Source organism: Canis aureus, chromosome 18, assembly GCF_053574225.1.
Source record: "Canis aureus isolate CA01 chromosome 18, VMU_Caureus_v.1.0, whole genome shotgun sequence".
Taxonomy (NCBI): Eukaryota; Metazoa; Chordata; class Mammalia; order Carnivora; family Canidae; genus Canis; species Canis aureus.
Window position 1 is genome coordinate 56,624,566 of NC_135628.1, and position 26,136 is coordinate 56,650,701.

The following is a 26,136-nucleotide window of genomic DNA, read 5'->3' on the forward strand; positions in this document are numbered from 1 at the left end:
AGATCTGTTCTCCCACTGCACCCTCAAAAACTTTTACCACCAAAGGACACTCAAGAGCAGGGAGAAACATGAGACTACGAACTATGATTTCATTTTCAAATGGTTTGAAATCGATGGGCAGTTGACAGCATTGACTCTAACGTTGTTGGAGCACAATCCACACACTGGGACGGGGGGAAAGGATGGCCAGAAGGATTCTAATATTGGATTGCAAAGAAAACCCAGATTAGAAATTAGAAATGGTCTTCCCTATGACTAAATGAGTAGCTCTTGTGAAGGATAAATGAGATATCCAGATCTCTATACAAAAACAAAACTAAACTAAAAAACATAATACATATCTGTGGATTGATTACTGCTCAGAAATTAGTTGCACATGACTAATTTATGATGTAGAAAGCTTATAAAATTTAGAGTTTTGCCAATTTAGAGTTTATATATATATAATTTCACATCATGGTAAGAAGTATATAATGGCTGTGGCTATATAGCATGTTAAGAAGTAGAAATTTTAGACTTATCTGCCTAATTTGATCAGTGTAAACTGTCAAAAACTGCCTGATTACCTGGCCAGCAACTCCAGCTGGAATTAGGACTGAAGAGTCCTAAAAGAGGAAGATCTTAAGTACTATTCAGGCTTATAATTTCAGTTTCAGGTCTGAATAGCTGGTGTGGTCATCCAAGTTGAATAAATTAGATAATTTATCACAATTAGAGAAATAAAGCACTGAGGCTTTTACGAAAAGTAAAATTTTTTTAAAGTACACTCTATACCCAGTGTGAAACCAACGTGGGCCTCGAATTCATGACCCAGAGATCAAGCCCTGAGCTGAGATTGAGAGTCAGACGCTTAACTGACTGGCCACAAAGGAGCCCCTGAAAACAATGATAAATCAAGTATAATATTTGTTTCTACCAAATACTGTAAATTTTTTACCACTTTGAGATCTTCGATATCAGCAATAAGTGCCAATATTCAGACTGAAGGAAGAATCATTTAAGAGATAGGAGCTTTACTTCTTTCAGTATTTAGGAAAGAGGTCATTTGATTCAAGTCTTATTTCCCTACTAGAAAACTAAGGATTCTGCTCAGGAGACACTATTTCAGAAATGCACTGAAGGTTAATATCTTTGCATGTATTACAAATGCTAATCTAAGTGGAATGTTAATATATTCTCCTATTCACTACAAAGAAAATGGCAGATAGGACTGAACATTAAGGACATTTTACCAACAGTTGTTTCTATCCTACTTATTTCTTAGGTCCCTGCAAATGCCAGTCACAGTTTCACTGGTGCTCAGGTAGCTAAAATGAGGCAAGAGAAATGGGCTCTCCTACGAGGAGCCACGTCAGGACAAGAGGTAACAAAATAAAGAGACCTGTTTTGTGGTATTTCATTTCACAAACCTGCTGGTAGGAGAAAAGGTGAAAACAGAACAGAGGAAAAAAAATTTTTTTTTGAGAAAAGATATTAAAATTGCAGGCTTTCTTGCTCCTTCCCCTCCACCTTCCTTTTTTTTTTTTTTTAAAAAATCTTTTTATTTTAAAGATTTTATTTATTCATGAGAGACCGAGAGAGAGAGAGAGAGAGAGAAGAGAGAGAAGCAGAGACACAGGTAGAGGGAGGAGCAGGCTCCATGCAGGGAGCCTGACATGGGACTTGATCTCGGGTTTCCAGGATCAGGCCCTGGGCTGAAGGTGGTGCTAAACCACTGAGCCACCCGGGCTGCCCTCCCCTCCACCTTCTTATTTCTAGTTTAGGCACTGTCAATCAGGGCGTCAACAGAGGTTTTTATATATGCTTCTAAAGCAGGGGCAGCAAATATAAAGGAAATATGCCAACTCTCTCATTGCTCATGCCAATGCTGGACATCACTACTCAATCATGACACTCCAGGCTGAGCCTTGTTATAGCCTCAGAACCCTTCTCAACAACATGCTGCAAGGAGGTCACTACCAGTCAGCTGGGGTTGGTTCCTGAAACCAAATTTTTTTGTGTTCCCTTGCTCTAAGTTTGCCTCAGCATTCTAGCTTTAGCACGGGGTGCAACCCTCTTGGTTTTGCACTTTCCTAGATCCTGTAGTTAAGGTTGAGTATTCCGTGATGTTGGAATTCACAAGAGGCCTAGCTTTCTTCCAATTAGCCCTTTGCTATATAAAATCCAAGGCTTCTGAAAGTAAGCAAGAGACCAGGTACCACCCCTTTCTGACTCATTCCACATCCCTCTAAAACAGGAGCAAAACCAGGAAAAACCATCTGGGTCCAGTCTATTTCTTTCCTTCCTGGAGAGGAGTAGTAGACTCCTATCAGTGTTCAAGCTGGAGCTTAACTATGCTTGTTTTCAAAGCTGATAGGAGGTTCAGATTCAGCATTTACACTTTTTTTTTTTTTTAAAAAGTACGCATTTTAAAGAAAGTTTCATGACAGTCACTAAATCACCTGTATGAGCATTTGAGGAGTACCTACCCCATATGTTAACATACCAATCATTTGGCTTCCAATACAATTGCTCTCTCTCTCCAGAAAGCCTTTAATGACACCATCTCCATCCAACCTTCATAATTTGGCTCCCTCCGCCTCAGAGAGTGGGACTTCCTGGACACGGTCTTCCTGCCTGCCATTGTGGGCCAAATGTAATTCTCCCCCAGCTGCTGCTGTGCTTGCTGCTTTATGACAGGGGCCTGCCTGATAGCTCCGGGCCATTCCAGGAATGGGAAGCCTTCCAGGCAACAAGAAGCTATTAGATGCAACCTGCTGGGCCAGGCTCACATTCTGCTCCCAACGATAACACATATATGCTTCTGCCTATATTTTCTCATTCCATAGCTTAAAGGAGGATCATCTTACACACTCACAAGGAAGGCTCTCTCTGGACAAACAAGTCAACAGAAGAGCAGAAAACAGCAAAATGTTGCCTGAAGTTCATTCAATAAATGGCACACAAAGGCCTCAAAAATAATTTCTCAAGTGGAAGTAGATTCTAATGACTAGAAATATGACTGCCTGGAAAATGGACAGAATCCAGAAGAGACACAGTGCATCTCTGTCTGTACGTGGGAAGTGAAGGAAAGGTGGCCATCTCTCCTGTGCATGTTTGTCCCTGGTCCCCCACAGCTGCTGGCTCTAAAGAAAATGCTAGTGCAGGAGGCAGTCATATAAAGGGCAGCGCTTATCTGCTTCAGAGAGAATTGAAAAGATTTACGTATTTTTTTCTGGGGTCCCAAGCTTTTTTTTTTTTTTTGGCATTACCCATAATGTATTTGTCCATGGGATAAACAGAGACGCTTTCCCCCACAATTATATTTGCTTAAAGGAAAACACAGCTGCCTGTCGTGCATATTAAGACGCAACTGGAACTTGAAAGACCAAACAAAGATTTCAAAGGAAAGGAAAGTTTTTGCAGCATAAAAGACACTCCGCCATACCAAAGTGCATTGAAACTAAAAAACCAAGGCAGAGTAATGACTATTCTCCTTGGGGACAAAAGTCCTATTGAGCAAGAAGCTATAGGTGCCATTTTCCAGAAGAGCCACCTGCTACTACTTGGAGCTATTGCCGATATTCAGGAGCCAGAATTTCAGAGTCCTTCCATCTATGGAGTTTGTGTGGGAGAGGCTGCACGCACGTGCGCCCTGAGGCAAAACCAATAGGTAATTACTCGATGCTGTCACTGTGGGATAACTGAACCATCAAGTCGACTACTTAATGATCCCCTCTTAGACGACCAGCATCACACTGCTCGCCACTGTTAAGAGGAAACCTTTGGAGAAACATGCTAATCCCAAGTGAAAGCAAAGAAGATACTGTATTGCTAAGAGGGCCCCCCCCCCCCATCAGAAGTACAGAATGTGGCAAGAAGATAATAAGCCTAATTAGTCATTACTTGCTATACTTACAACTGCATCTAATAACACTGCTGCCACAGTGTGTTTTATGTGATATCTTCTTTATGCGGGAACCTTTTCATAAAACAAAGCAAAAGCCAAACCAGTTTCTTTTATTCCCCTGGTTTTATGGAGAAATAACTGACGTACATCGCTGTGTAAGTTTAAGGCGTACAGAGTGACAGTTTGATTTACGTATGTTGTGAAGTGATGACCACGGGGGCTTCGGATAACATCCACCTTCTCACATAGATACAATAAAAGGAAAGAAGTAAAGAAGGGGCAAAATATTTTCTCCTTGTGATGAGGACGCTTAGGATCTACCCTCTTAACAACTTGAACTGTGCATCACACAGCAGTGTCAGCTGTTGTTATCATGTTGTACTTATTTATCTTGCAACTAGAAGTTTGTACCTTTGTCTACTTTGCTCTAGTTTCTCCTTCCCCTATTCCTGGTAGCCACAGGTCTTATCTCTTTCCCTATAAAGTTGTTTTTTTTTTTTTCAGATCCCACAAATATGTGAAATCAATATTTGTCTTTCTCTAACTTACTTCACTTAGCATATTTCCTTCAGGGTCCATCTGAGTTGCCATAAATGGTACGATTTCCTCTTTTTAATGGATGAATTATGTATACTTATATACATACACACATATTATAACTTTCTACATTTGTCCACCAATGGACACTTAAGACTGCTTCCATGTTGTTTCCTTTGAAATATCCCCAGAAATGGAATTGCTGGATCATATGGTTTTCTATTCTTAATTCTTCAAGGAACCTCCACGCTGTTCTCCACAGTGGCTGCACCATTTTACAATTCCACCCAGAGTGCACAAGGGTTCTCTTTCCTCCATATCCTCACCAGCATTTGTAATCTCTTGTCTTTTTGGTGATGGCCACTCTAACAGGCATGAGGTGGTATTTCATTGTGGTTTCAATTTGCACGTCCCTGATGATGCTGAGCCTTGTCTACTTTCCTTGAAAAAATGTCTTTTGAGGTCCTTTGCTAATTTTTTAATTGGGTTGTTTTTTTGCTACTGAGGTTATGAGTTCTTTAATGTATTTTGGATATTAGCCTCTTATTAGATACATGTTTTGCAAATACTTTTTTGCATTCCATAGACTATCTTTTCACTTTGTTGATGGTTTCTTTTGCCATGCAGAAGCTTTTCAGTTTGATGGAAGTCCACTTGTTTTTTATTTTGTTGCTTATTCTTTAGGTATAATCTAAAAAAATCATTACCAAAACCTTTGTCAAAGAGATTTATTCCTATGTTTTCTTCTAGGATTTTCATGAATGCAGGTATTACATTTAAGTCTTTAATCAATTACAGTTAATTTTTCTGAGTGGCTTAAGATATGGGTCTAGTTTCATTCTTCTATATGAGACTATCCCATTATCCCAGCACCATTTATTAAAGAGACTGTCTTTTCTTCACTGAGTATTCTTGGCTCTCTTGTCAAATATTAGTTGACCGTATATGATGTGGTTTATTTCTGGGCTACTGATTCTATTCCACTGGTCTATTTGTCTGTTTTTATGCCAGTACCATACTGTTTTGATGCCAGATAGTTTCTTATACAGCCTGCCTGACAATAAAAGTTAACACTGAACCTTAGCTGTTATCTATCCTAGTAAACATGTCCATGATGTGGCGAGACTGCTCCACATTACAGTGGGGCTGCAAGTAATTCGTGCAAAGCAGCAATCCACGAGGGTCAGTAGGACTTAACAATCAGTATAGTTTTAATTGAGCCAGAAAAAGAAATGGCTCCTATTCTTCTCTTAAAGTATATAGGAATTCTCTTCTCTATGCCTTTGTTCCATCAGCACCTTGATCAGAAAATGCCTATAATCAAGTTTAATACAGACTTGTATGGCAGACAATAGAGATCTTATGGGGAAAGCAAGTTGACTTTCATAAGATAACTTCTTATGAAGTATTTAATTGGCTTTCTTGGTAGAGAGCTACCTGACTTGAAGATGTCATGTTTCCAAGTTCAACTAGAAAATGTTAATGAGACACACTGTAGTAATGGGAAAATATATAAATCTATCTACATTCACAGAGCCAAAAAACAGTCCTCAAAAATAGTAAAGGTCAGGAAGTTCTTGAATATCTTCTTTAACAAAAATTCAGACTGATTTGGAAATCTGAACTGAAGGAATTTCCAACTAATGACAAACCTTAAACTAATAAATAATACTCCACTGTATTTTGAATCTTGCTATAATCTTAACTACCCTATTGATACTGTCAAGAGAAATGCTTGCTTTCTCTCTGGCATATATTGGCGATAAACTCTGGCAATTAGCTAGTGTCTAACAAAAATCAGCTCTGTATTAATAGCCTGTAATAAAGAACACCAACCACTAGATAAAGCAAACCATTAAAGCTAGACAGATGTCACATAGCCAGAGTCCCCTAATTTGCTAAAGGAACTTTTTTCAGCATGTACTCACTATATGCAATACCTGTGCTAGGTGCTGGGGACCTTTAAACAGAATAAAACACAGTTCCTGCCCTCAAGAAGGTTTCATTTCAACTGGGAAGGAGATTCACATACTGAAATTAGATTACACAACCTTGGTAATAGACCCTTCAAACCTCCAGAGTCTAAAATTCTTACTTAGCTTTTTACACAAGGGTTTCTTTTAATGTAAATTCAAGGTCCCTTCTCAAGTAAAAATATCCTGAAGAATAGAAGCTGAAAAGCTTTTTAAACTCTTTATAAGAGTTTAAATCAATTTAGTAAATAACAATATTGATACTAACTGAACACCTGTTAAGAGCAGTATGCTATAGGGATCCCTGGGTGGCGCAGCGTTTTGGCGCCTGCCTTTGGCCCAGGGCCCGATCCTGGAGACCCGGGATCGAATCCCACATCGGGCTCCCGGTGCATGGAGCCTGCTTCTCCCTCTGCCTGTGTCTCTGCCTGTCTCTCTCTCTCTCTCTGTGACTATCATAAATAAATAAATAAATAAAAATTTAAAAAAAAAAAAAAAAAAAAAAAGAGCAGTATGCTATAAAGGTGGCTAAGACACAGCTCATGCCCCTAAGGAACCGAGTCCTATTTTAGAAAGGGAGCCAGGGGCCCAGGCAACGACGACTCAAACTGGACCATAACGGGCTTGAGTGATACAACACAGAGGGAGCAATTAATTGTGGTCTTTTGGGGAGGTAGGGGGGAAAGGGAATCTTCAAGGGAGCCTTCAGAGACACTAACATGTAAGACAAGTCTTGACAATGAACGGAGTTTACCAGCAGGAGATGGTGAAGGTGTGCTGTGAGAGCAAACCTGCAGAAGCACAAAGGTGTTAAGACATGTTCTCTCTTTAATGAATAACTCCGAAGTCCATGAAAGACTACCGCAAGAGATGAGGGTGAGGTTGTGTCAAAGGTTATGTTTATATTGTGCTTTAATATTGTAAGTTATTATATATTATGTAATATATAATATATGGCTGCTGAGGCTGATCTAAGGCTGCAGAGCCATTGCCCTTTGCTCCTACTTTCAAATGTTGTGTTCATGAAAATAAGTCTCTTTGTTTTCCTGATAATTAGCAAAGACTGTGAATAAGCTTAAAATTACATTTATATCTTTAAAAAGAGCATATTACTATTTGTAAGTATTATGATTCCACCCACGATTTTATTTTAAAACAGGATCCCACTTACTGCCCTACCCTCACCTAAAAAAAAGTTTGAAAGCTACCAAAGGGACAGGAGAAAGAGAGAGGACACGCACGCTATTCTCTCCAGGTTTCTATATTCCTGTTTCACCCTCTACATGGATCTACACTTTTTTTCACAGAAGCAAGGTTATAAGTTAGATTAGCTTTTAAAATCCCAAACGTAGTTAAATACACACGCACAAGCAAATGCACTATTGTTTTTAATTTTCCTTTTAGCTTCTTTTCCTTTCCACATACTCCAGCTTCCAGTCTTTCATTCTTAACTACAAATATACAGGGGTTAAACAGGCTTTTGTGGACTCACCTAGACACTTAACAACAGGTGTCTTTTTTATTTCTGGAAAAAATTACAGTCCAAATGCCAAGCAAGTGACTTCAGAAGAAACTTTAGGAAGAATTTTGTTCATTCATTATAGATAACCAACTTATAAGTGTGTGCAATCTCAAATTAATATGAATAACCTAAAGGTAAGACAAGTTATTAGATGAAAACTATATTATAAGCAATAGCACTTATCCAAGCACAACTTCTCATATGCATTTCTAACTAAATTATGTACATCCTGGCATATTAAAATATGATTATTATTTTGAGTAGTGTCACTAACTGTTGGTTAATGATTTGACAGAAAACATGTCTTTAAACACATATTTTAAAAAGCATGGTATATTCTCAAATGCAGGTTTATATGTCCAAGGATTACCACCAAGAGATATATATATTGAATTATATGATGGACATCAATTTAAAAACACATGAAATTCACTCAACAGAAACTTGAACTATTGAGGACTATACTAATTAGCTAAATATTAACAGCCTGAGGTGTGCCAAAAACAAGAATAGCCTTCATTTAATTCATCTACAGCATCTCTGTGATTATCACCTTTCACAGATGTAGAAATACAAGCATGGGGGAGAGATAACTTGATAGAACAACCCTACTGCATTATGTGAAGGATATCTATAAAGATGAGAGCCAGTAAAATTTCTGCTGATGTGGATATTCACCATTTCATTACACTACATTGACATTATGGAATGGAAGGAATAATTAAGAGAAGTCCTAGGGGTGGGGAGGGGGCGCACAGAACCCCGGGAGACCAAGAACCACAAACAAGAGAAAATGAGCATATTTTCTTGGTAGTTGCTATAGCAAAATCTGTAGCATTATTAAACATTCTCTTTTTCTTAAAACTACTTCCTAGAGACTCCATTATACAAAAGGGGGATTTTATGGTACGAAGTACAAATAGATGTATCATTAACAAGGACAGATCGACTTTCTGAAGAACATGGCCAAAAGCCTAGCACTCAGATCTTTTACAGATCTCACCTTAATGCACTCTCTGGAGCAATGATCCTATTTTCTCTCCATCACCAAGTTCTGAGAGTATATTTTTCATTTGTCTTGTCATCAGTTAGGAAAGGTGAAGATGTGTATACGTTTTGGTTTTCAATTCTCCTATTAAATCAGCTTCTCAGTGCTTCAGTTTCCAAATGCTTCAGAAGAGGTATGGATTGACATTTCTGCCAAAGGACAATTTTTTGCTCTGTAGTTTTTCCCAGAGTTAATGGAAAAAGTTCTACCACTAATCTTTTCAATTCACCTCTAGGGAATTACAAACCAGCAGCAAAAACTCTAAAGGTTGTGCCAAAATGTAATATTTTTAAATTACACAAGTCAAAAAAGCTGAAAATTTTCACAAAATGAGTTTTCCTTTTCTTCAAGGAGAGAGACACTTGGGAGGTCAGATTTAGATTCACACTGTAATAAAACCTCTAAAGTTACGTAACCTAGGCTCTACCAATTCTAAACCCACTAGATCTGTGCAGAAATTGATCCTGTATTGGGGTGAATGCCTACTTTATGCCCAGAAATTTACCTATATTGTTCATCACCCCTTATAACAACCCAATGAGTTATTATCCCATAAATATTTCCTACATCAGCAAAGGGCAGCACAATGCCACATGATTAGAAGGACTGGTCATGATTCAAACTCTACCCATGTTATGGGAACAAAAGTACCACTTCCTAAAGATTTATACACAAATTTGTTTCACTGCAGCAAACAGTTGTTTTTTGTTTTTACTTGTCAAAAAACCCAAATAATTTGAAACACAACCTAAGTGCCTGGCAATAGGGGATGGGCTCCATGAATTCTGATAGATCTATGCCACGGAATAATATGCAGCTTTAGAAGGATGAGTTGGAATTATAAGTGTTGACAAAGGAGGAATGGATGTTAAAGAGAATATATATAGCATAATTTTTTTAAGACTAAAACAATCTATTTTTTATTAATGTGGAAGGATGACTCTCAAATTGCAATTCCACATTATTGGCCTTGTTACCAAAGGAAGGAAGGAAGGAAGGAGGGAGGGAGGAAGGGAGGGAGGAAGGAAGGGAGGGAAGGAAGGAAGGAACGAAGGAAGAGAAAGAGAGAAAGAGAAAGAGGAGAGAGAGAGAGAGAGAGAGAGAGAGAAAGAAAGAAAGAAAAAGAAAGAAAGAAAGAAAGAAAGAAAGAAGAAAGAAAGAAAGGAAAGGAAAGAAAGAAAAGAAAGAAAAAGAAAAAAGAAAGGAAAAGAAAAGAAAAAAAAAGAAAGTACAACCTTGATAATTTTTAAAAATCCAATAGCATTTATTAATTTCATGTTCTTTTCACTACACTAAGCCTCTAGGAAGGATATCAAAGGCAAAAGTTGATCACAAAATGTAATGGGAAGGAAAAAAGGTTCTTAAATATTCATTCAATAATAATACTAGGATCTTATTACGTGAACTAGCAATATAGGAACTAGTTTTATACATCTTGGGTGCATGTAATCATAGTTAGGCATAAACCAAAAGTCATGCACCCAGATAGCCCATATCTTAATAAACCATATAAAATTTGCTTTTAACACATTCTTTGCAACAACATGCAGAATTTAGTATCATAATGAATTTTTTTTTAGGATGCCTTTTTTTAGAATGTCATTTTTAAGGATGTCATTCAAAGAGATCATGGCTAGGAATATCTTTAAAAGTTCACCATTATACCGTCTCAGTTAAAAGATGATCCCACGACATGGTCTCTAGGGACAGTGCTAAAATGAGGAACCAGCATACTAGCTTTTGGTGTCCCTTTATCTGAAAAGATTCTTTTTCTGCAAAAATGCCCTAGGATTTCCCTACACAGGATCCCATGAACCAAACCTTTCTTGAATTCTCTCTTCCCTACCCTTTCAATCACAACTGCTCTTTCCTGTCCCAATCTCTCAAAGCCCTGCTGAGAGGTAATACTATGATGAGTTAACATGTGCTTATTTTTGAATGGATATTAATGTTAAAATAATAGTAACTCATAGGGTATAATAAGCTGTGATTATAATAAACACACACATACATAGGCACCAAACATCACGGTTGTATATTCAGCAGAAGATGTCTAGAAACAATGACCAACTGAAGAGGCATAATTCCATGGTGAGAATCATGCGAAACAGAGACAGAGGATAGGAAAAAAATATTTTCAAGTGGATAGAAATTTTTGGCCAAATCCTCACATCCTCACTCTCAAGTGTTAATAACTCTTCCTTTCACAACATGGCACATAAAGTCTGACCCTAATCTTCTTTTCTGGCCCGCTATTCCATCACAATGCCCTCCATATTCATCCCAACCACTTCCAGCATCTGATTCCCTCTTAATGGAAAGCTATTCTTATTCTCCCTCTTCTTACCTTATGAGAATTTCAAAGTGAAAAGACCCACTCTATGTCAGTCACCTCTTCCTGTAATCCAGATTCCCTTCCTTATTCCTACAGCATTTTGTTTTACCTTTATATTAGCAATTGCCACACTTGAGTCACTTTTGTATTAATCTGCCTCCCCCATTATATTCTGCAAGTGTTCTGAAGTCAGGCAGGGATGGTGTCCTCTTCATTTCTATACACCCTGTTTATAAAAATCACATAGAATTTATCAGATAGGAGATACTCAACAGTTTTTCTTGAGCAAATGTTACAGTTATACCCTCTGTATGAGGTTTTGACACCTCTATAGCACAGCTAATGAGCTCAACAAGTATAAGATCTCTGAGGGCAGGGACTCAAACTTTTATTTCTGTATTTCCAGCTCCCACAGGGCATGGAGCATCGAAGACCCTTGATGGGTAGGGAAGACCCTTTGTTGATTTTAACGATGATTAAAATTCTCTAAAGCAAGACTGTCATATTAATAATCTCTCAAAATAAATAGAGGTCACTAAACTCTGCACTGGGGGAAAAAATCCAAATAAATGAGGACAGTGTGTCATAATCTGCAAACTGAAAGGAAGTCCAAGACAAGGGCGCCAATGAAATTGGTCTGTTGGCAAAAATCCAGTATCTCAGATTCAAAGACTTTAAAAATGTGCCAAACAAACCAACAACACTCACGTCCCCAAACCAAAACTATGAATTATTTAAGTACTGACTACACATTTGCTTCCTGCTGCTTGTCAACTACCCAGATGTCTGAAAGACTCAGTGTATATCCAGCAGTGTTATTTTCTTCTTTATACTAGCGTCTTTTGTATTGGAGAGAACATGATCATGAAAAGAACCGGTTAATTATGAGCAGTGCCCAATGAGCTGTGATGGAGGTGTTATGAATGTGTATCAGTGAAGCCTGATGCGGAAAACAGCAGCACCTGGGCATGCAGCTAGCAAAGTAACGAGACAGTGAGGATGTGCTGGCACCGGGCTTTGATCGCTTTATCTTGTTCAAGGGCTCTGCTTGGGGAAACAAAGGTGAGAGGCACTGACCTCCTGCCTACAGCCTGCACAAGCACAAAAAGTAGTTAATGGATTAAGGATGGAGGCCCTTCTCTCTTCTGCTCCTTGCCAACACACCCCTTTTTCAGAACTTATGGTTCATAGTTGGGGGCCCAGCATAATGCCGACTAAGCAAGCTTCTACCATATGAAGTGTCATGTCTGAACATGTCTACAGTAATTGGCAATTCATTTTTCATCCTGAAGGCAGAAACAGGTGTATGCTACCTTCAAAATCCCCATCATAAGCCACGCAGAATGGGCCTCTCACACAGTCAGCTTTGCTGAGATCTCTACCAGTGGCAGGCTGGTGGACTTCAGAGTCTCCACTAGGTGGGTATGTCTCACAAACAGATATGCATGTCATCTCAGCAGCACCAGAGAACAAAACAAAGTGCAAATGGCAGCACAAAAAAAGAAAAAACAAAAAACAAAAAAACCCACCACACAACAGCCAGCAGCCTTAGTCTTTCTTGTGTTAATACTGTAATTGGCAAACAGCTGACTTCTTTGTACTTAAGATCCCTACAAAGAAGCATATTTAACATACTGAAAGAGGAGGTTTGTGTCCTTGCAAAGAGTACAAAGCCAGATGTATCACTACACAGTGTTTCTTGCCAGCTTCATCCCCAAAACGGTGGCAGAGGTGACTTCTGAGAGGAGCCAAGAGCAAGAACTCCCCTTAATGAGCATATCTATCAATTTTCAAGGGACATAGTTAATTACTAGCATTTAGACATACATGCTCACAAAAGGAACACGGCAATTTAACTGCTGGCTACTGAATGAGAAGCAGAGGAAACAGCTTAAGGCAGCCATGTGAGCAAGTTGGGGATGCTTGGCGACACTTGAACATGGGAACATGTGTGCTTTCATTTCAACATGTAGGGAAGGGCCAAGATGCAAGCTTTTACAAGTTCTGAAGCATTTTGCCAGGACGTAATACACAGTATGAACAAACGGCTGCCTAAGATTATTATATTAAAAAGTACCAGTGTTACTGTATAAATGTTAAATATTGCCTTCAAAATCCCTTTATCAAAAATAACTTTCAAAATGTAGCTAGGTCTATCTGTAAGACTCTCAGCTAATGAGGAAGAGAGTATATGATTGGCAAATGTAACTTAATGAGGACAGAAAAAGACTAATTCTTAAGAAAATAAATAAAAGCAAGATTTACTCCTATATTTCTATAGCATTGAAACATATTGAATGATGAAAAATATGATTAGGAATACAATTAATAATCATAAGTTTCTTAAGACTGATTAAATTGAAGAAACGCTTGTTTTTACCTCAGGCAAATTACAGTTAGAAGTTGGGCAACTCCTAATATTTTGAGCATTTTTTCCTAATTAAAATTAATTCACAATAAATTTAGGGTATTTTAAGTATAATCAATATTTTTTAAAAAAAGCACCAATCTTAAGTGTACATATTGTAGTAAAAATTGCATATGTCTGTATAACTATTATCCAGAAAGCAATACTCCCAGTGCCTTAGAAAGTTTGTATCCCTTTCCAATCAAATTGCCCCTCTCTCCCCATCAACTATTCTGATTTCTGTCATTACAGACTAACTTTTCCTACTGTTGAATTGCATATACATGAAATCAGACAAATGGAAGCATATAGTATGTGCTTGGCTTTTTTTTTGCTTAATAGGTTTCTCTGATTCATCCATGTTACTACATGTATCAATAGTTTGCTTTTTTCTTAAACTGCTGAATAGTATTCTATTCCACTGTATGAATATACCACAAGTTGTTTATCCATTCTCTAGGCCATTTGGGTTGTTTCCGGTTTTTGACAACTACGAATAAGCCTGACACGAACATATGTGTACAAATTTTTTTGTGGATGTATATTTTCTTTCCTCTTGGAGAAATACCTAGGACTAGAATTGCTGAGGCATAGAGCAAACGTATGTTTAAACTTAAAAGAAATTTGCCAGACTTTTTCTAAAGTGGCTGCCATTTTATAACTCTATTAGCAAAGGATGATAATTCCCGTTTATCCACATCCTTTCAAACAATTAGTACCCTCGGTCCTTTTGGTTTTCAGCATTCCAACATTTTAAATTCACATTTTCCTAGTAACTAATGATGTTATTAGCACTTTCATGTGCTAATGGCCATCCTTATAGCTTCCTTTGAAGTGTCTGTTCAAATCTTTTGCCCATTTAAAAACATTTTCTTAATGGTGTTTTTAGATGAATAGAAGTTTTAAATTATGGTAAGGATCAATTTATCAACTTTTTAGTTTGTTTGCCTATATCTTAAAAAAATTGAAGAGGGTCAGCAATGGGAACCCTTGATAGATCGAAACCATGAGATATCTCATTATAAATTATAATTTCCAATGAGCTATGGAAATGTATGTTTAAGTACAATTACCCTAGAAGTTCTGGTTTCAATTTTACTACCATGGTTTTATCCCACGCAGGGTGGGTGACCACAGACATCTATAATTATCTGGTTGGAGGCAAGGAGGCCTGATAGTATTTGGAGTAGGTTTGCCACATTGTGGAGTGATAACACATAACTGGATCTCACAATATGGACGAACTTATACAACTTCCCAGAGACCATCCTGACAGCTATCATTTTTATGTGTAGATAATGATGGCACAATTTTTAAGACGGTTAACTCTGTAACTTTGACAAAAGGAAAAAATTAAAAATCTACATCCTAGAACTCTTCCTGGACATTTTAAAATGTGGCAGGTCAGTCAGACAATAATTAACTCTGATTGACCCTCCTACAAGGTTCTCTCCTTTCTACCTGCAGCGGAGCGGCACTCAAAAAGCAAAATAACTTTTTCTTATCTTTGAAAACATCAAAGGAAAATCAAAAATTATTTTCTACTGGATCCTTTAAAATGTAAAGGAACTCTAGTCCAAATGAGCAAGAAAGAAACCCTTCCTAGTCCCAGTTAGAAACAGCTTTGGGGAACAATGAGCTGTACGGTTAATTACTCAAATAAGCAAGGATCAGTAAACAAATTCCAAAATACCATGCACTCTAGAATTCCAAATGTTTTCATTTTAAATACTATGATACAAGGAAAGAAACAAGCTATAATTCTGGCAGGATCTCCATTTATCTAACACTGTGCAATTAATATTTCATATAACCATGTAGGGTATGCTAGATGCTTAATGGATTGTATTGATTAAGGAAAAAAATTCAATGCTAATGTTCTTGTAGGGGAAAACAGAACAATTTGTTATCTCATGTGGAACAAACCATGAATTCAGGAGCTTATGGCCACAAACCTAACAGCTACAGCAATATTGGTTAGGATAATTTACATGTAACACAGAAATAGGTTAAATAAAGTGAAGAAGATGTCCAAAGCAACACAAACCAACCCTGACTACCACAGCTGGGACAGGGAAGAGTTTGGGGCATGGATAGGATGGACAGGATGAAAGGAAAAAAAAAAAAAAAAAAAAGGATGGACAGGATGTGGCTAACTGGACTGGATCTTTGGAAGCTTGTGTCACCACTCCAGGTTCCTTTACATACTCATGTTGACCTAAGTTGCTGAAGCAACTTCTTCCTCTCTTGATCTTGTGACCAACTGCAGATGTTCATGTGAACCGCAGTTGGTGTTCTTTTTTTTTTTTTGTGAAACAGACCATCCTGTCTGTGATTTATACCCCTGCACCTGCCCTTTGGGGCCCTGTGTTCCAATTAACGTTGCCACCCTGCCCTGCCCCTTTCTGCAGACATCTCTGAACTGAGAGGAATACCGTGAGGAACAGTTTAAGAAGCAGAGAAGAGAGTGCAGATAAAAGCTAACTCCCAAGTAGTGTTAATGTTTCTTGCCATTTGCTTCTGTTTTCTCAGAAGACCCTGCACAGACTAAATATAGAGATCCAAACCAAGTAATAAAAAGAAACTAAGTAACTGAGATCTGATTAGCAGGGCTCTGATTTTAAGGAATTGGAACAAAGCATTAATCACCTCAGGTCTCTTTGGCAAATCTAACCAATTTTAAATGCCTATCATAGAAATGTTGTCAAGTATTGGTGCATTCCAAAGCAGATCTCACTTTACTTGGAACTAATCTGTGGTTGGAGGTGGGTGGGATTTGGGGGATAGAGAGGTGTCAGACTACCCTGTACACATCCCCTGATGAAGTACCAAAGGGCTGCCACACCAACCAGGACATACTTAAGATGGCAGCCAATGTCTTAGAATGCATAAAACAGCTACTTACAACCATTTTTAGATGAGGCACAATGACAACTTTCTTTTCTTTCTTTTTTAAATTTTAGACTTTCTCAGCTTGGATGCCCTAAAGAGAGTGGCAGTTATAATTTACATATTACAGATGGAAGAGACAAGCCAAAGATGTAATAAATAACCTGCCTGAGGAATTGGTTGTTCTAAATAACCAAGACTGTTTCAGCCAAATGTGTATTTGCCATCAGCTTCCTTTACAAAGTATATTCTTCAGCTCATAAACATTATTTCTCAATTTCAGAACTGAGATCCTCCACTGGCAACACAATGACAAACTCTAGAGGGTTTGAAATACTATGCCAGTTGACATAGGTGAGCTGATTTAAAATCAAAACGAAACAAAACAAAAACCCCACAACAAATAACCCTAAACTTCTAAGTAGGCTATTGAAACCAAGTTTATACACAAAGGGTACAGGTATATTTACTTTAACTAGAATTTTGCCTCTTTGGTTACTAAATCTCTCACTGAATAATCAAGATGTTACTTGGCTCCAAGGACCTTAGGGAATAAAATGTCACCAGTGCAGCTGCTATACTTCCTGCTCACAGCCTTTCAAATTAAAAAAAGGGGAAGGAGGGCCCAATACAAATGCAGAATTTAATTAGTTAGTAAAAGCCCAAATCCTTGCTCAAAGCCCTGTTCTTCCTGCAATATCGCATTCTTTTCTTCTTGTGTAAACTTTTCATTATGAAGGAGACATCTTTATAATACAATAACTCCAGTTATAATGTAACTGCTGGTAACATAACTCCTGCATTAGAAAAGACAGCATGTTCAAGTAATGTTGTTTTAATATAATTTGTGTTCAGCAGAAACCAAGTCAACTTGGTCATTTAGAATTTGATCAATGTGAATTAGTGTCTTACTGAGATAAACCATTTGATCATTTAGAAATTGATCAATGAGAATCAGAGATAAAACATTTATCATGTACATTTGGTCTATCAGAGCCATTCACGCAGCACTAAAGTAGGTTATAAGCAGACATCAATAAGTGTTAGAGACGATGTGCAGGGTACCTGTCAGCTGCAGCTACAAATGCATATACAACAATATATAATTTTATTCCTTTTGATAAGGCCAGTTATTCAATAAGGCAGCTAGAGTCACCAAAAAATTGCCAGAGCTCCACTGGAGAAACCAGAAAGAGAAACAGCACAAAATTGAACTCAAACTTTTGAAGAAAGGTTTAATTAAAAGTAAAAGGTAAGTAACATAAATTTACTTGGCTAAACTTCTAGAAAAGTTTTAAGACTATTAATCAGAGTAAACTTTGTACCTGCAGTACAATTAGTTCTATTAATCTAATATTTCCAAATTGAAGTCACATTGACATTCAGGCGCACTGCTTACGCATCTAACAGAATTATAAATTTGCCAGCCAAAACCTTATTTAATTATTTTACAGCCAATTAAGCAGGATCTTTAAACACTGTTGCTTAAAACTATCCATGATCCCACGTGTAATTACAGAGAACATGAGAAACACCTGCTGATACCACTGGCATGTCATTCTCAGCTTCACTAATTCGTTTGCAGGATAGCTATTAAAATTATCCACCCAAAAGAGAAACAAAACACACTGCCGGTATACAGGAATAGAATTTGCCACCCCAAAACACGTCTTTCTGGCATAAGGATTATTTTTAAGAAACTGGCAACAACATGAGAAATTCTGCAAACCAAACAGAAGTGGTCTTTGTAAAGAGACCCTGACACATACAAGGGATAGTGACATGCATATAAAGGAAACCTCCATTTGTACAAGTGTCTCCCTTGCTGTATCAGGAAGAGGAGGGAATGACTCAACCTCTAGAAACTCTTATTAATGGTGAAGACAATAACTTGAATCTGCATAACAACCTGGCCCATGTTTACTGAGTCCCATAATTGATTCTGTGTTTCCAACATCTTTTGTCATTAGCTGAAGATGGTATTTAAAGAGATGGTTTTGACCATTTTGAAGAGTTACTCACTTTCTCCAGGTCTCTTGTGTATACACATTACTATACTTTGAGTTGTTTTCTTCTGTTAATTGGTTTTATATCAATCTAATTATTCGACCAGCCAAAGAACCTAGACAAAGGGAAAACTTTTACACCCCTACATCAGTCAAAGTGAAAACCTAATAAAACCAAAAACATTTTAAAGTTAAAGGGTTTTACACTGAAGGAAACTTTGAATGTATGCTAATACTTACAAAATCCATTTTATCTCTAAGAGTTTTGCATGGCATTCCACAGATACTCTAAAATCACCCAAACTTTTTCCACAGGGTAACTAATCTCTTAATACGTTGTAAGGATAACCCAGGCTTCTTCCATGAGCCTAAATTTATAAGTTGGGTTTCAACAACTTCGTTCAAGGATAAAAGTGAAAACCCTTCTAAAGTCGGGCACACAAAGGAGTATTACTAGTGTTCATGTACGATCTCATAGAATCATACTCCTTTACAAGTGCTTTATCTTCCAAAGAAACTGAAGCCAAGTTGAAATGTTACACCTCTAACGAAAGGATTCCAAAAATATTTTCAACAGACCTATGTCACTTCCCACATGCATACTTTCTCCTTTATGGAAGGTAGAAATGGGCCACTTTGTTATTTAAGACAGCGTGGAAAAGAAATATCAATTGTCCTTAAAATGCTTTTCATTTGGGGCGCCTGGGTGGCTCAGTCAGTTAAGTGCCTGCCTTCAGCTTGGGTCATGATCCCAGGGTCCTGGGATAGAGCCCCACATTGGGCTCCCTGCTCAGTGGGGAGCCTGCTTCTCTCTCTCCCTCTGCTGCTACCCCCTGCTTGTATTCTCTGGCTTTCTGTCAATAAATCAATAAAAATCTTTAAAAATAAATAAATGAAATGCTTTTCATTTGTTTGATATTGTATTATCTTCACAAGGTTTCTATCACCTTAAAAATATTCTACATTTCGGGATCCCTGGGTGGCGCAGCGGTTTGGCGCCTGCCTTTGGCCCAGGGCACAATCCTGGAGACCGGGGATCGAATCCCACATCGGGCTCCCAGTGCATGGAGCCTGCTTCTCCCTCTGCCTATGTCTCTGCCTCTCTCTCTCTTTCTCTCTGTGACTATCATAAATAAATAAAAAAATTAAAAAAAATATTCTACATTTCTTTGACATGTACTTAATATTTGTTTTTATATTTAAAAAAAGCTCATATGTACAAAACACACGGATAACAATGCTTCCTTTTGGCAGATGTGGTGCACAGCTCTAATCCACCCAAACAGGTCTGATTCTGATAGGGATCAAGAACTAGAGCCCCTGCAGGCCTCTGCCCTGTGCCTCACTGTGCCCTCTGTCTCCAGGGCTTCATACCCTGTATCCAGCTGGGCTAGGAGCTTCCTGAGGATAAGAACTCTTTCTATTGTATTTTTTGTTTTGTTTTGTTTCAGAGGGGGATTTAACATCATGCAGATTTCGTCTGGAAACAAAAACAGAAATTTCGCTTGTGGCACAGTTGTATAACTTGAGTTGGACATAATAAAATATTATCACAATATATATAATAATACAAATAATAAAACTGATTATTCAGTGAGCATTTACCTTGTACTAGACCTGTGCTAAGTACTATCTATGTAACATTCAATGTGGATTTTGTTGAATTAATTACCTATCAGGTAGAAAATAATGATTAACATGGAGCATAATCCTCAGTACACTGAGGTATGTGACACAAAACTAGGAACTAGCACCACAAATTGTTCTATTTAACAGATAACAACAAAGGATGATAGAAGCAATTGGAACTGCTAAAAGTGATCGTTTCTAGTTGGACTGGGAAAAATAAAGGTTAACTTAACTTTTTAATAAAAGCTAGATGTAGGGCAGCCCAGGTGGCTCAGTGGTTTAGCACCTCCTTCAGCCCAGGGCCTGATCCTGGAGACCTGGGATTGAGTCCCACATCAGGTTGCCTGCATGGAGCCTGCTTCTCCCTCTGCCTGTGTCTCTGCCTCTCTCTCTGTGGGTCTCTCTCATTATTGTCATCTCAATAAATAAATAAAATCTTAAAAAAAAAAAAAAAGCTAGATGTAAAAAAATGGTGGATTTGCTAAGTGATTTGGGGTTTGGGGCTAAAATTTTAAAGCTATTGTGGGGTAAAAGTTCTTGCTGGATAATAAACAGCACATATTCTTAATCTCCAAATTGTTTAATCCCTACTGAAAAGAATAGTAATAGTATTTTTAATAACTTATTGGGGACATAGGTATCCCATCGTACTAGAACTAACTTTGGAATTTTTAAAAAGCACTTTATTTAAAAATTCTGTCTTCCTCCTTTCTCTGATGGACTCTGAGTTCCATACTGGTAAGATCCTACCTGTTTCCTCATGGCTGTGTATTCAGAACTCAGAGGGCATGTCATAGAGGAGCTCTCTGAATGAATGACACGTTGATTAAATAGGGAAAAAAATTCCATTAAATCTAAAGTGTTTTAATGGTTTCCTGCCAAAACTATAAACTGAAGGACTCAAGTGTGAGTTAATATTTAAGCATCCCTAAAATAATTCCATTAGCTATCCTGGCAGGATGCATCAATGTGACTGGTGTTTATCATGTGAGGCTTTCAAATGCTCTTAGCTTTCTTTCTCTTTACAGTGATTTTGTGTGACTCCCTATCAGGTGTATAATATCGCCCCTGAAATTGCAATTCAAAAAGCTTCTCTCTCCTATAACCGAAATACAACCAAATGAAATCTTCCATTAGATAAAATTAACTAAATCCTCCTCAAAGTCCTTCAGAGCCTGTTGTCTAAATGGGATGGCCGAGATCAGCTCTGCCATGAATGAAAAGGAGATACTATACTGCCTTGCAAAAGATAAAAGCCACCATGATTACCTGCGATGGCCAAATCTATAAGGAGAAACAAAGTTCCACTGAGTAATTTCAGTGCCTTCAAAGATGGTAAGCAACTCTTAGAACCATGGCACGATCACTTCCTAGGTATGAAGCTAACGAACTCACTGCAATTCAAAAATACAATGTTCTAGGAAGCTCAGTCTAGCAGGTAGCACTGAAAAAAAAAAAAAAAATCAATAATATAATGAAAGCCACTCTCTAAAGAACCAGCTTCTTAAAATTCCTTCAAAGTATATAAAAACCTGGAGTTTTATTTGTTCTACAGTTAGCCAAACTGCAAAGTCTAAGGGCAGAGTCTATCCTCTGCCCTATCCTCACCATGACATCATCTGCCAGTTCAACCCAAACCACTCTAACCTTTAATACTCCACTGAAAGGACTTACAGAACTCACAGAAAGCTATTAAACTCACAGTTAAGGCTTTTTATGGGAAATGATAGGCAGAATCAGCCAAATGAAGAGATACATAAGACAGAGTCTGGGAGAGTTCCAGATGCAAAGTTTCCACTGTCATCAAGATGATAGTTCTATCCTCCGGGCAGCAACCTGTGACAATATGCACAGACTATTTATCAACTGGAGAAGTTCACCCAAATTCCAGTGTCCAGAGTTCCACTGGGGCCTCTTTATATGGCCTTCACTGGTTGCCCATGTGGCTGAATTCAGTCTCTAGCACCACTCCCCAGAGGTTGGGCTGACACCACATGGCCCAAAGGGGCCATTCATGACATTTAATGAGATACTTCCATCACTTGGGAAATTCCAAAGAGCTAGAAGCTACCTCACCCAGAAGTTGAGTATAAAGGCCAGACCTCTCTTTGGGAAAGGCCAAATTCTCTACTCCACCAGGTGAGAGTAGAATTAATAAATAATATTTTATAAAGGTAAAAGAGAATAAGGCTGCTGAGGCTCTGATTAAAACGAAGTCTAACCTATAGCTTCCATGTTGTCTTGGGAGAAAGTAAGCCAGCAGGATATTTAGTTTTGTGTTCCATGTAGCCTCTCATTTGTCAGCAGGTTAGCCCAAGCTGAACAACATGGCAGGTGCATGGGGCTTTCAGAAGAGTGATTCTTTTCATCTAAAGCCAGACTTAACTCTCTCTATAAAAATCCAGCTTCCACCAATTTCCCAATCTGCTAAACCTCTACTTCTGGTTCTCCCTGGCCCCTCTATCCAGGTGTTATGGGCTGAATTGCCCTCTCCCACCCAAATTCATATGCTGAAGACCTAAGGACAACCGGTATCAGAAAAGTGTACTTGGACAAAGGGTTCTTAAAGAGAATTAAATTACAATGAAGTCATCAGCATGAGCCCTAATCCAAAGTGATTCCTAAGAAAAGGAGATCAAGACAGATGCAGAGAGGGAGACACTATGAAGACACAGGGAGAAGATGGCCACCTGCAAGTCAAGCAAGAGAGGTCTCAGGATAAGCCAACTCTACTGGCACCCTGATCTCAGATTTCCAACCTCCAGAACTGCAAGAAAATAAACTTCTGTTAACCTAGTTGGCCTGTGGGACTTTATTAGGCAGCCCTAGCAAACTAATACACCAGCCATTCACTAATTCCTAGTGAATCTTTCAATGACTTGTTTACACCCATCACCTCTTCTTTCATATAGTATTACCTTCCTGTTTCTCATGCCTCTAAAGGAGCCTCATATCTGCTGTCAGATTAATATTACTCAAGAAGCACAGAAATCAGGGCATTTACCTTGTCAAAGACCTTCCAAAAACTTCTAGCTCAATGAAGGCCAACTTCTTTTTTATTTTTTTAATATTTTTAAAAAGATTTATTTATTTATTTATTTATGATAGAGAGAGAGAGAGAGAGAGAGAGAGGTAGAGACACAGGAGGAGGGAGAAGCAGGCTCCATGCTGGGAGCCCAATGTGGGACTCGATCCGGGACTCCAAAGGCAGGCACTAAACCGCTGAGCCACCCAGGGATCCCCGAAGGCCAACTTCTTAACCCAGCAGTTAATGAATGATCCCTGCTGACCTTTCCAACTTCATCATGCATGTGAGTCCCTCTGAGTCAAACCACGAATCTGAACCAATTTCTCACCCACCAACGAGAGAGCAGGGTTTTCCTTCTGAATACTTTTCCTTTCTGCCTACTCAATATACTCCTCTTCAAGCCTCAGTAAATTATCCTCTTATTCAGGATAGCTTCACAGATCATTCAAATCAGAATTGATCTCCTTTGATTTACCTTAAATTTTAGTTATTTGGGTAGCTGTCCTCTTACAATGAAGGGTGCCAAGTCAAAACTTCTCATGGTACAAAGACAAAAAGGTTAATGAATGTGACTTTATCATTAGGGAGAAAGATAAAAAGATAACTTAAAAAATATGTAGGTAAAGTACCTTTAAAGAATCAAATCCATATCCAATTTTATATCTAAATACTTAAGATAGCACATGAACTTGTAAGAGTGAGATCTGTGGCCCATTCTTAGAAGGTCTTTCCCTGCTGCCCCTAAAAAGATAATTCACTACCAAGACCGGAGGTTGCTGTGTTTTTGTCTTTTTAAGATTTTATTTCTTTATTTGAGACAAAGAGAAAGAACAGAGGGAGAATGAGAGAGAGAAGCAGGCTCCCTGCTCAGCTAAATCCCAGGACTCTGAGATCATGACCTGACCTGAAGGCAGACGCTAACCAACTGAGCCACCCAGGTGCCCCAAGTTTGTCTGTTTAAATATACCTCAAACCATCTTTAACTTAAAAAAATTATATATAAAAAAATCAACATTAAAATAACACTAATAACCATTACCACACAAATTGCACCACAGCAGAAAGTAATAACATTACACCTTAGGGTTTAATCATTTCATCAAATGCTTATAAACGTGCACCAGGAAGGAGGTCAGAGCCCAATGCGATCTTTCAACTAAACCTGTCACAATATCTTTATTTTGCTTCACTAATTTACGCATGTGCTACTAACAGGGGTTACACAATAGAACTATTTATACTCTCAGGAAAATCCTGAATGATGTCTTCTTACCTAACGTGAGAACTGGCAGCAAAGGGAAAGTACAGGGCTATGGGTCACGGACACTTTGATCCATCAATTACAGAACATTCATTTAAACATTCCAAGGATTAACAGAGGCAGCAATTTAACATCACCTTCATAATCAGGGGCAAGGTAAAGTCTGTGATTTAAATGCTTTCAAGGTACATGCGAAGAAATGAAAACAGCTTAAACATGAGAAAAGTGGATACTCAAATTTGGACAAGCCCATCATTTTATTACATGAAAGTGAATGGTCTCTATGTTTCTATTATTAATAGCAATTTCACATCACCTTCATAATCAAGGGCATCCTACCTTATGTAGTATGATTCCAAATAAAAATTCTAGTACACTGCTTTCAAATCTCCCTGAACTTCATAAAATTGAGTTGCAACAAGCTTTCATCAAATGCCCTTTCCTTGTGTTTGAATTCCGCTAAGAGTAGATAACAGGGATCCACCTCAACTGGCCAAATACACTTGGAAGTACTCCAGAGGGCTATGCAACAATCTATCTTTTGTTCAAAAAAGCAACAAAGTTGTACTTTCATCTTGTCAAGAACAGTAAATAATTATAATAGTATTAAAAAACTTACTTAAACTTTGCTTCCACATCTTCAACAGCTTTCTGATACTGTTCAGTGGTGACTTTGTAGAATTCTGAGCTCTGTGGACACAAATTGATGACAGAGTCTTCACTATACAAGAGGACAAAATGTGTGCAAGGCTTACAATTACAAAAAATACGTAAAATCTTTTTTCAGCCATTCAAGCAAGGAACAAAGATTTCTTGCATAAGTGATACAGATACTTCTAAAAATGCTTCTAAAGGTATCTATTTAAGTAACAGTATATCTGCTGGTATAAAAATCATTTTTTAAAAGATTTTATTTATTCATGAGAGACACCCAGAGAAAGGCAGAGACATAGGCAGAGGGAGACTTTACAGTAAACCTTCATATTTAAAATTCATCATTATTTGATCCCATGAGAAAATTATTAACACATTTTGCCTATTATTCCAATATCCTAGCTAGGATATTCAAGGTTCACTTTTTTCTTACACAGTATTTTTGTCCTCAGGATGGATTCTTTATGGAATGGAATGTGTTCTGTTACCTCCACCTGACCACAGCATGTAGTCAACATTTGTAAAAAATTAGTAAGAACAGAGGATGGATTTAAGTGAATTTTTATACAAAAAAAAAAAAAAAAAAAGGTTTCCAGTATTACATAAATGAACACATAAGCAGCATAAATCAAGTTGCAATAGGAAAGTAATGTCTTTCCTGAGCCAGAAAGATTTAAAACTGTGTATTCTGGCTGGCTACTTGGAAACCTGTCTTTCTGCAGGGGGTGGCCTAAATGACCCAGGGAGCCTTCAGACTCAATGAAATATCCTGTAAAATGTATCCTGGTACAAAAGAACACTACACAATGCAGTGGTCTATTGTGCACCTTCAATCCCTGATCACTCAGGTTTCACATGCATGACTTGGGGTAGTTTATTTTTTAATAAATCATTGTTGGTTGGTGAGAAAATGAAAATGAAATCCTCTTCACACCCGTGACCCCTTTGCATTTAACAA

At 38.0% G+C, this 26,136-nt stretch overlaps 1 protein-coding gene across 2 annotated transcripts in view; it reads right to left on the reverse strand.

The window, feature by feature from the left end:
• Positions 1-26,136, reverse strand: part of CHCHD3 (coiled-coil-helix-coiled-coil-helix domain containing 3) — a 278,408-nt gene that overhangs the window by 29,799 nt on the left and 222,473 nt on the right. For both annotated transcript variants that reach the window (XM_077857382.1, XM_077857383.1), the window contains one exon: positions 25,144-25,214. In XM_077857382.1, coding sequence (XP_077713508.1) covers positions 25,144-25,214 — 71 coding nt within the window. The remainder of the gene's footprint in view (positions 1-25,143; positions 25,215-26,136) is intronic.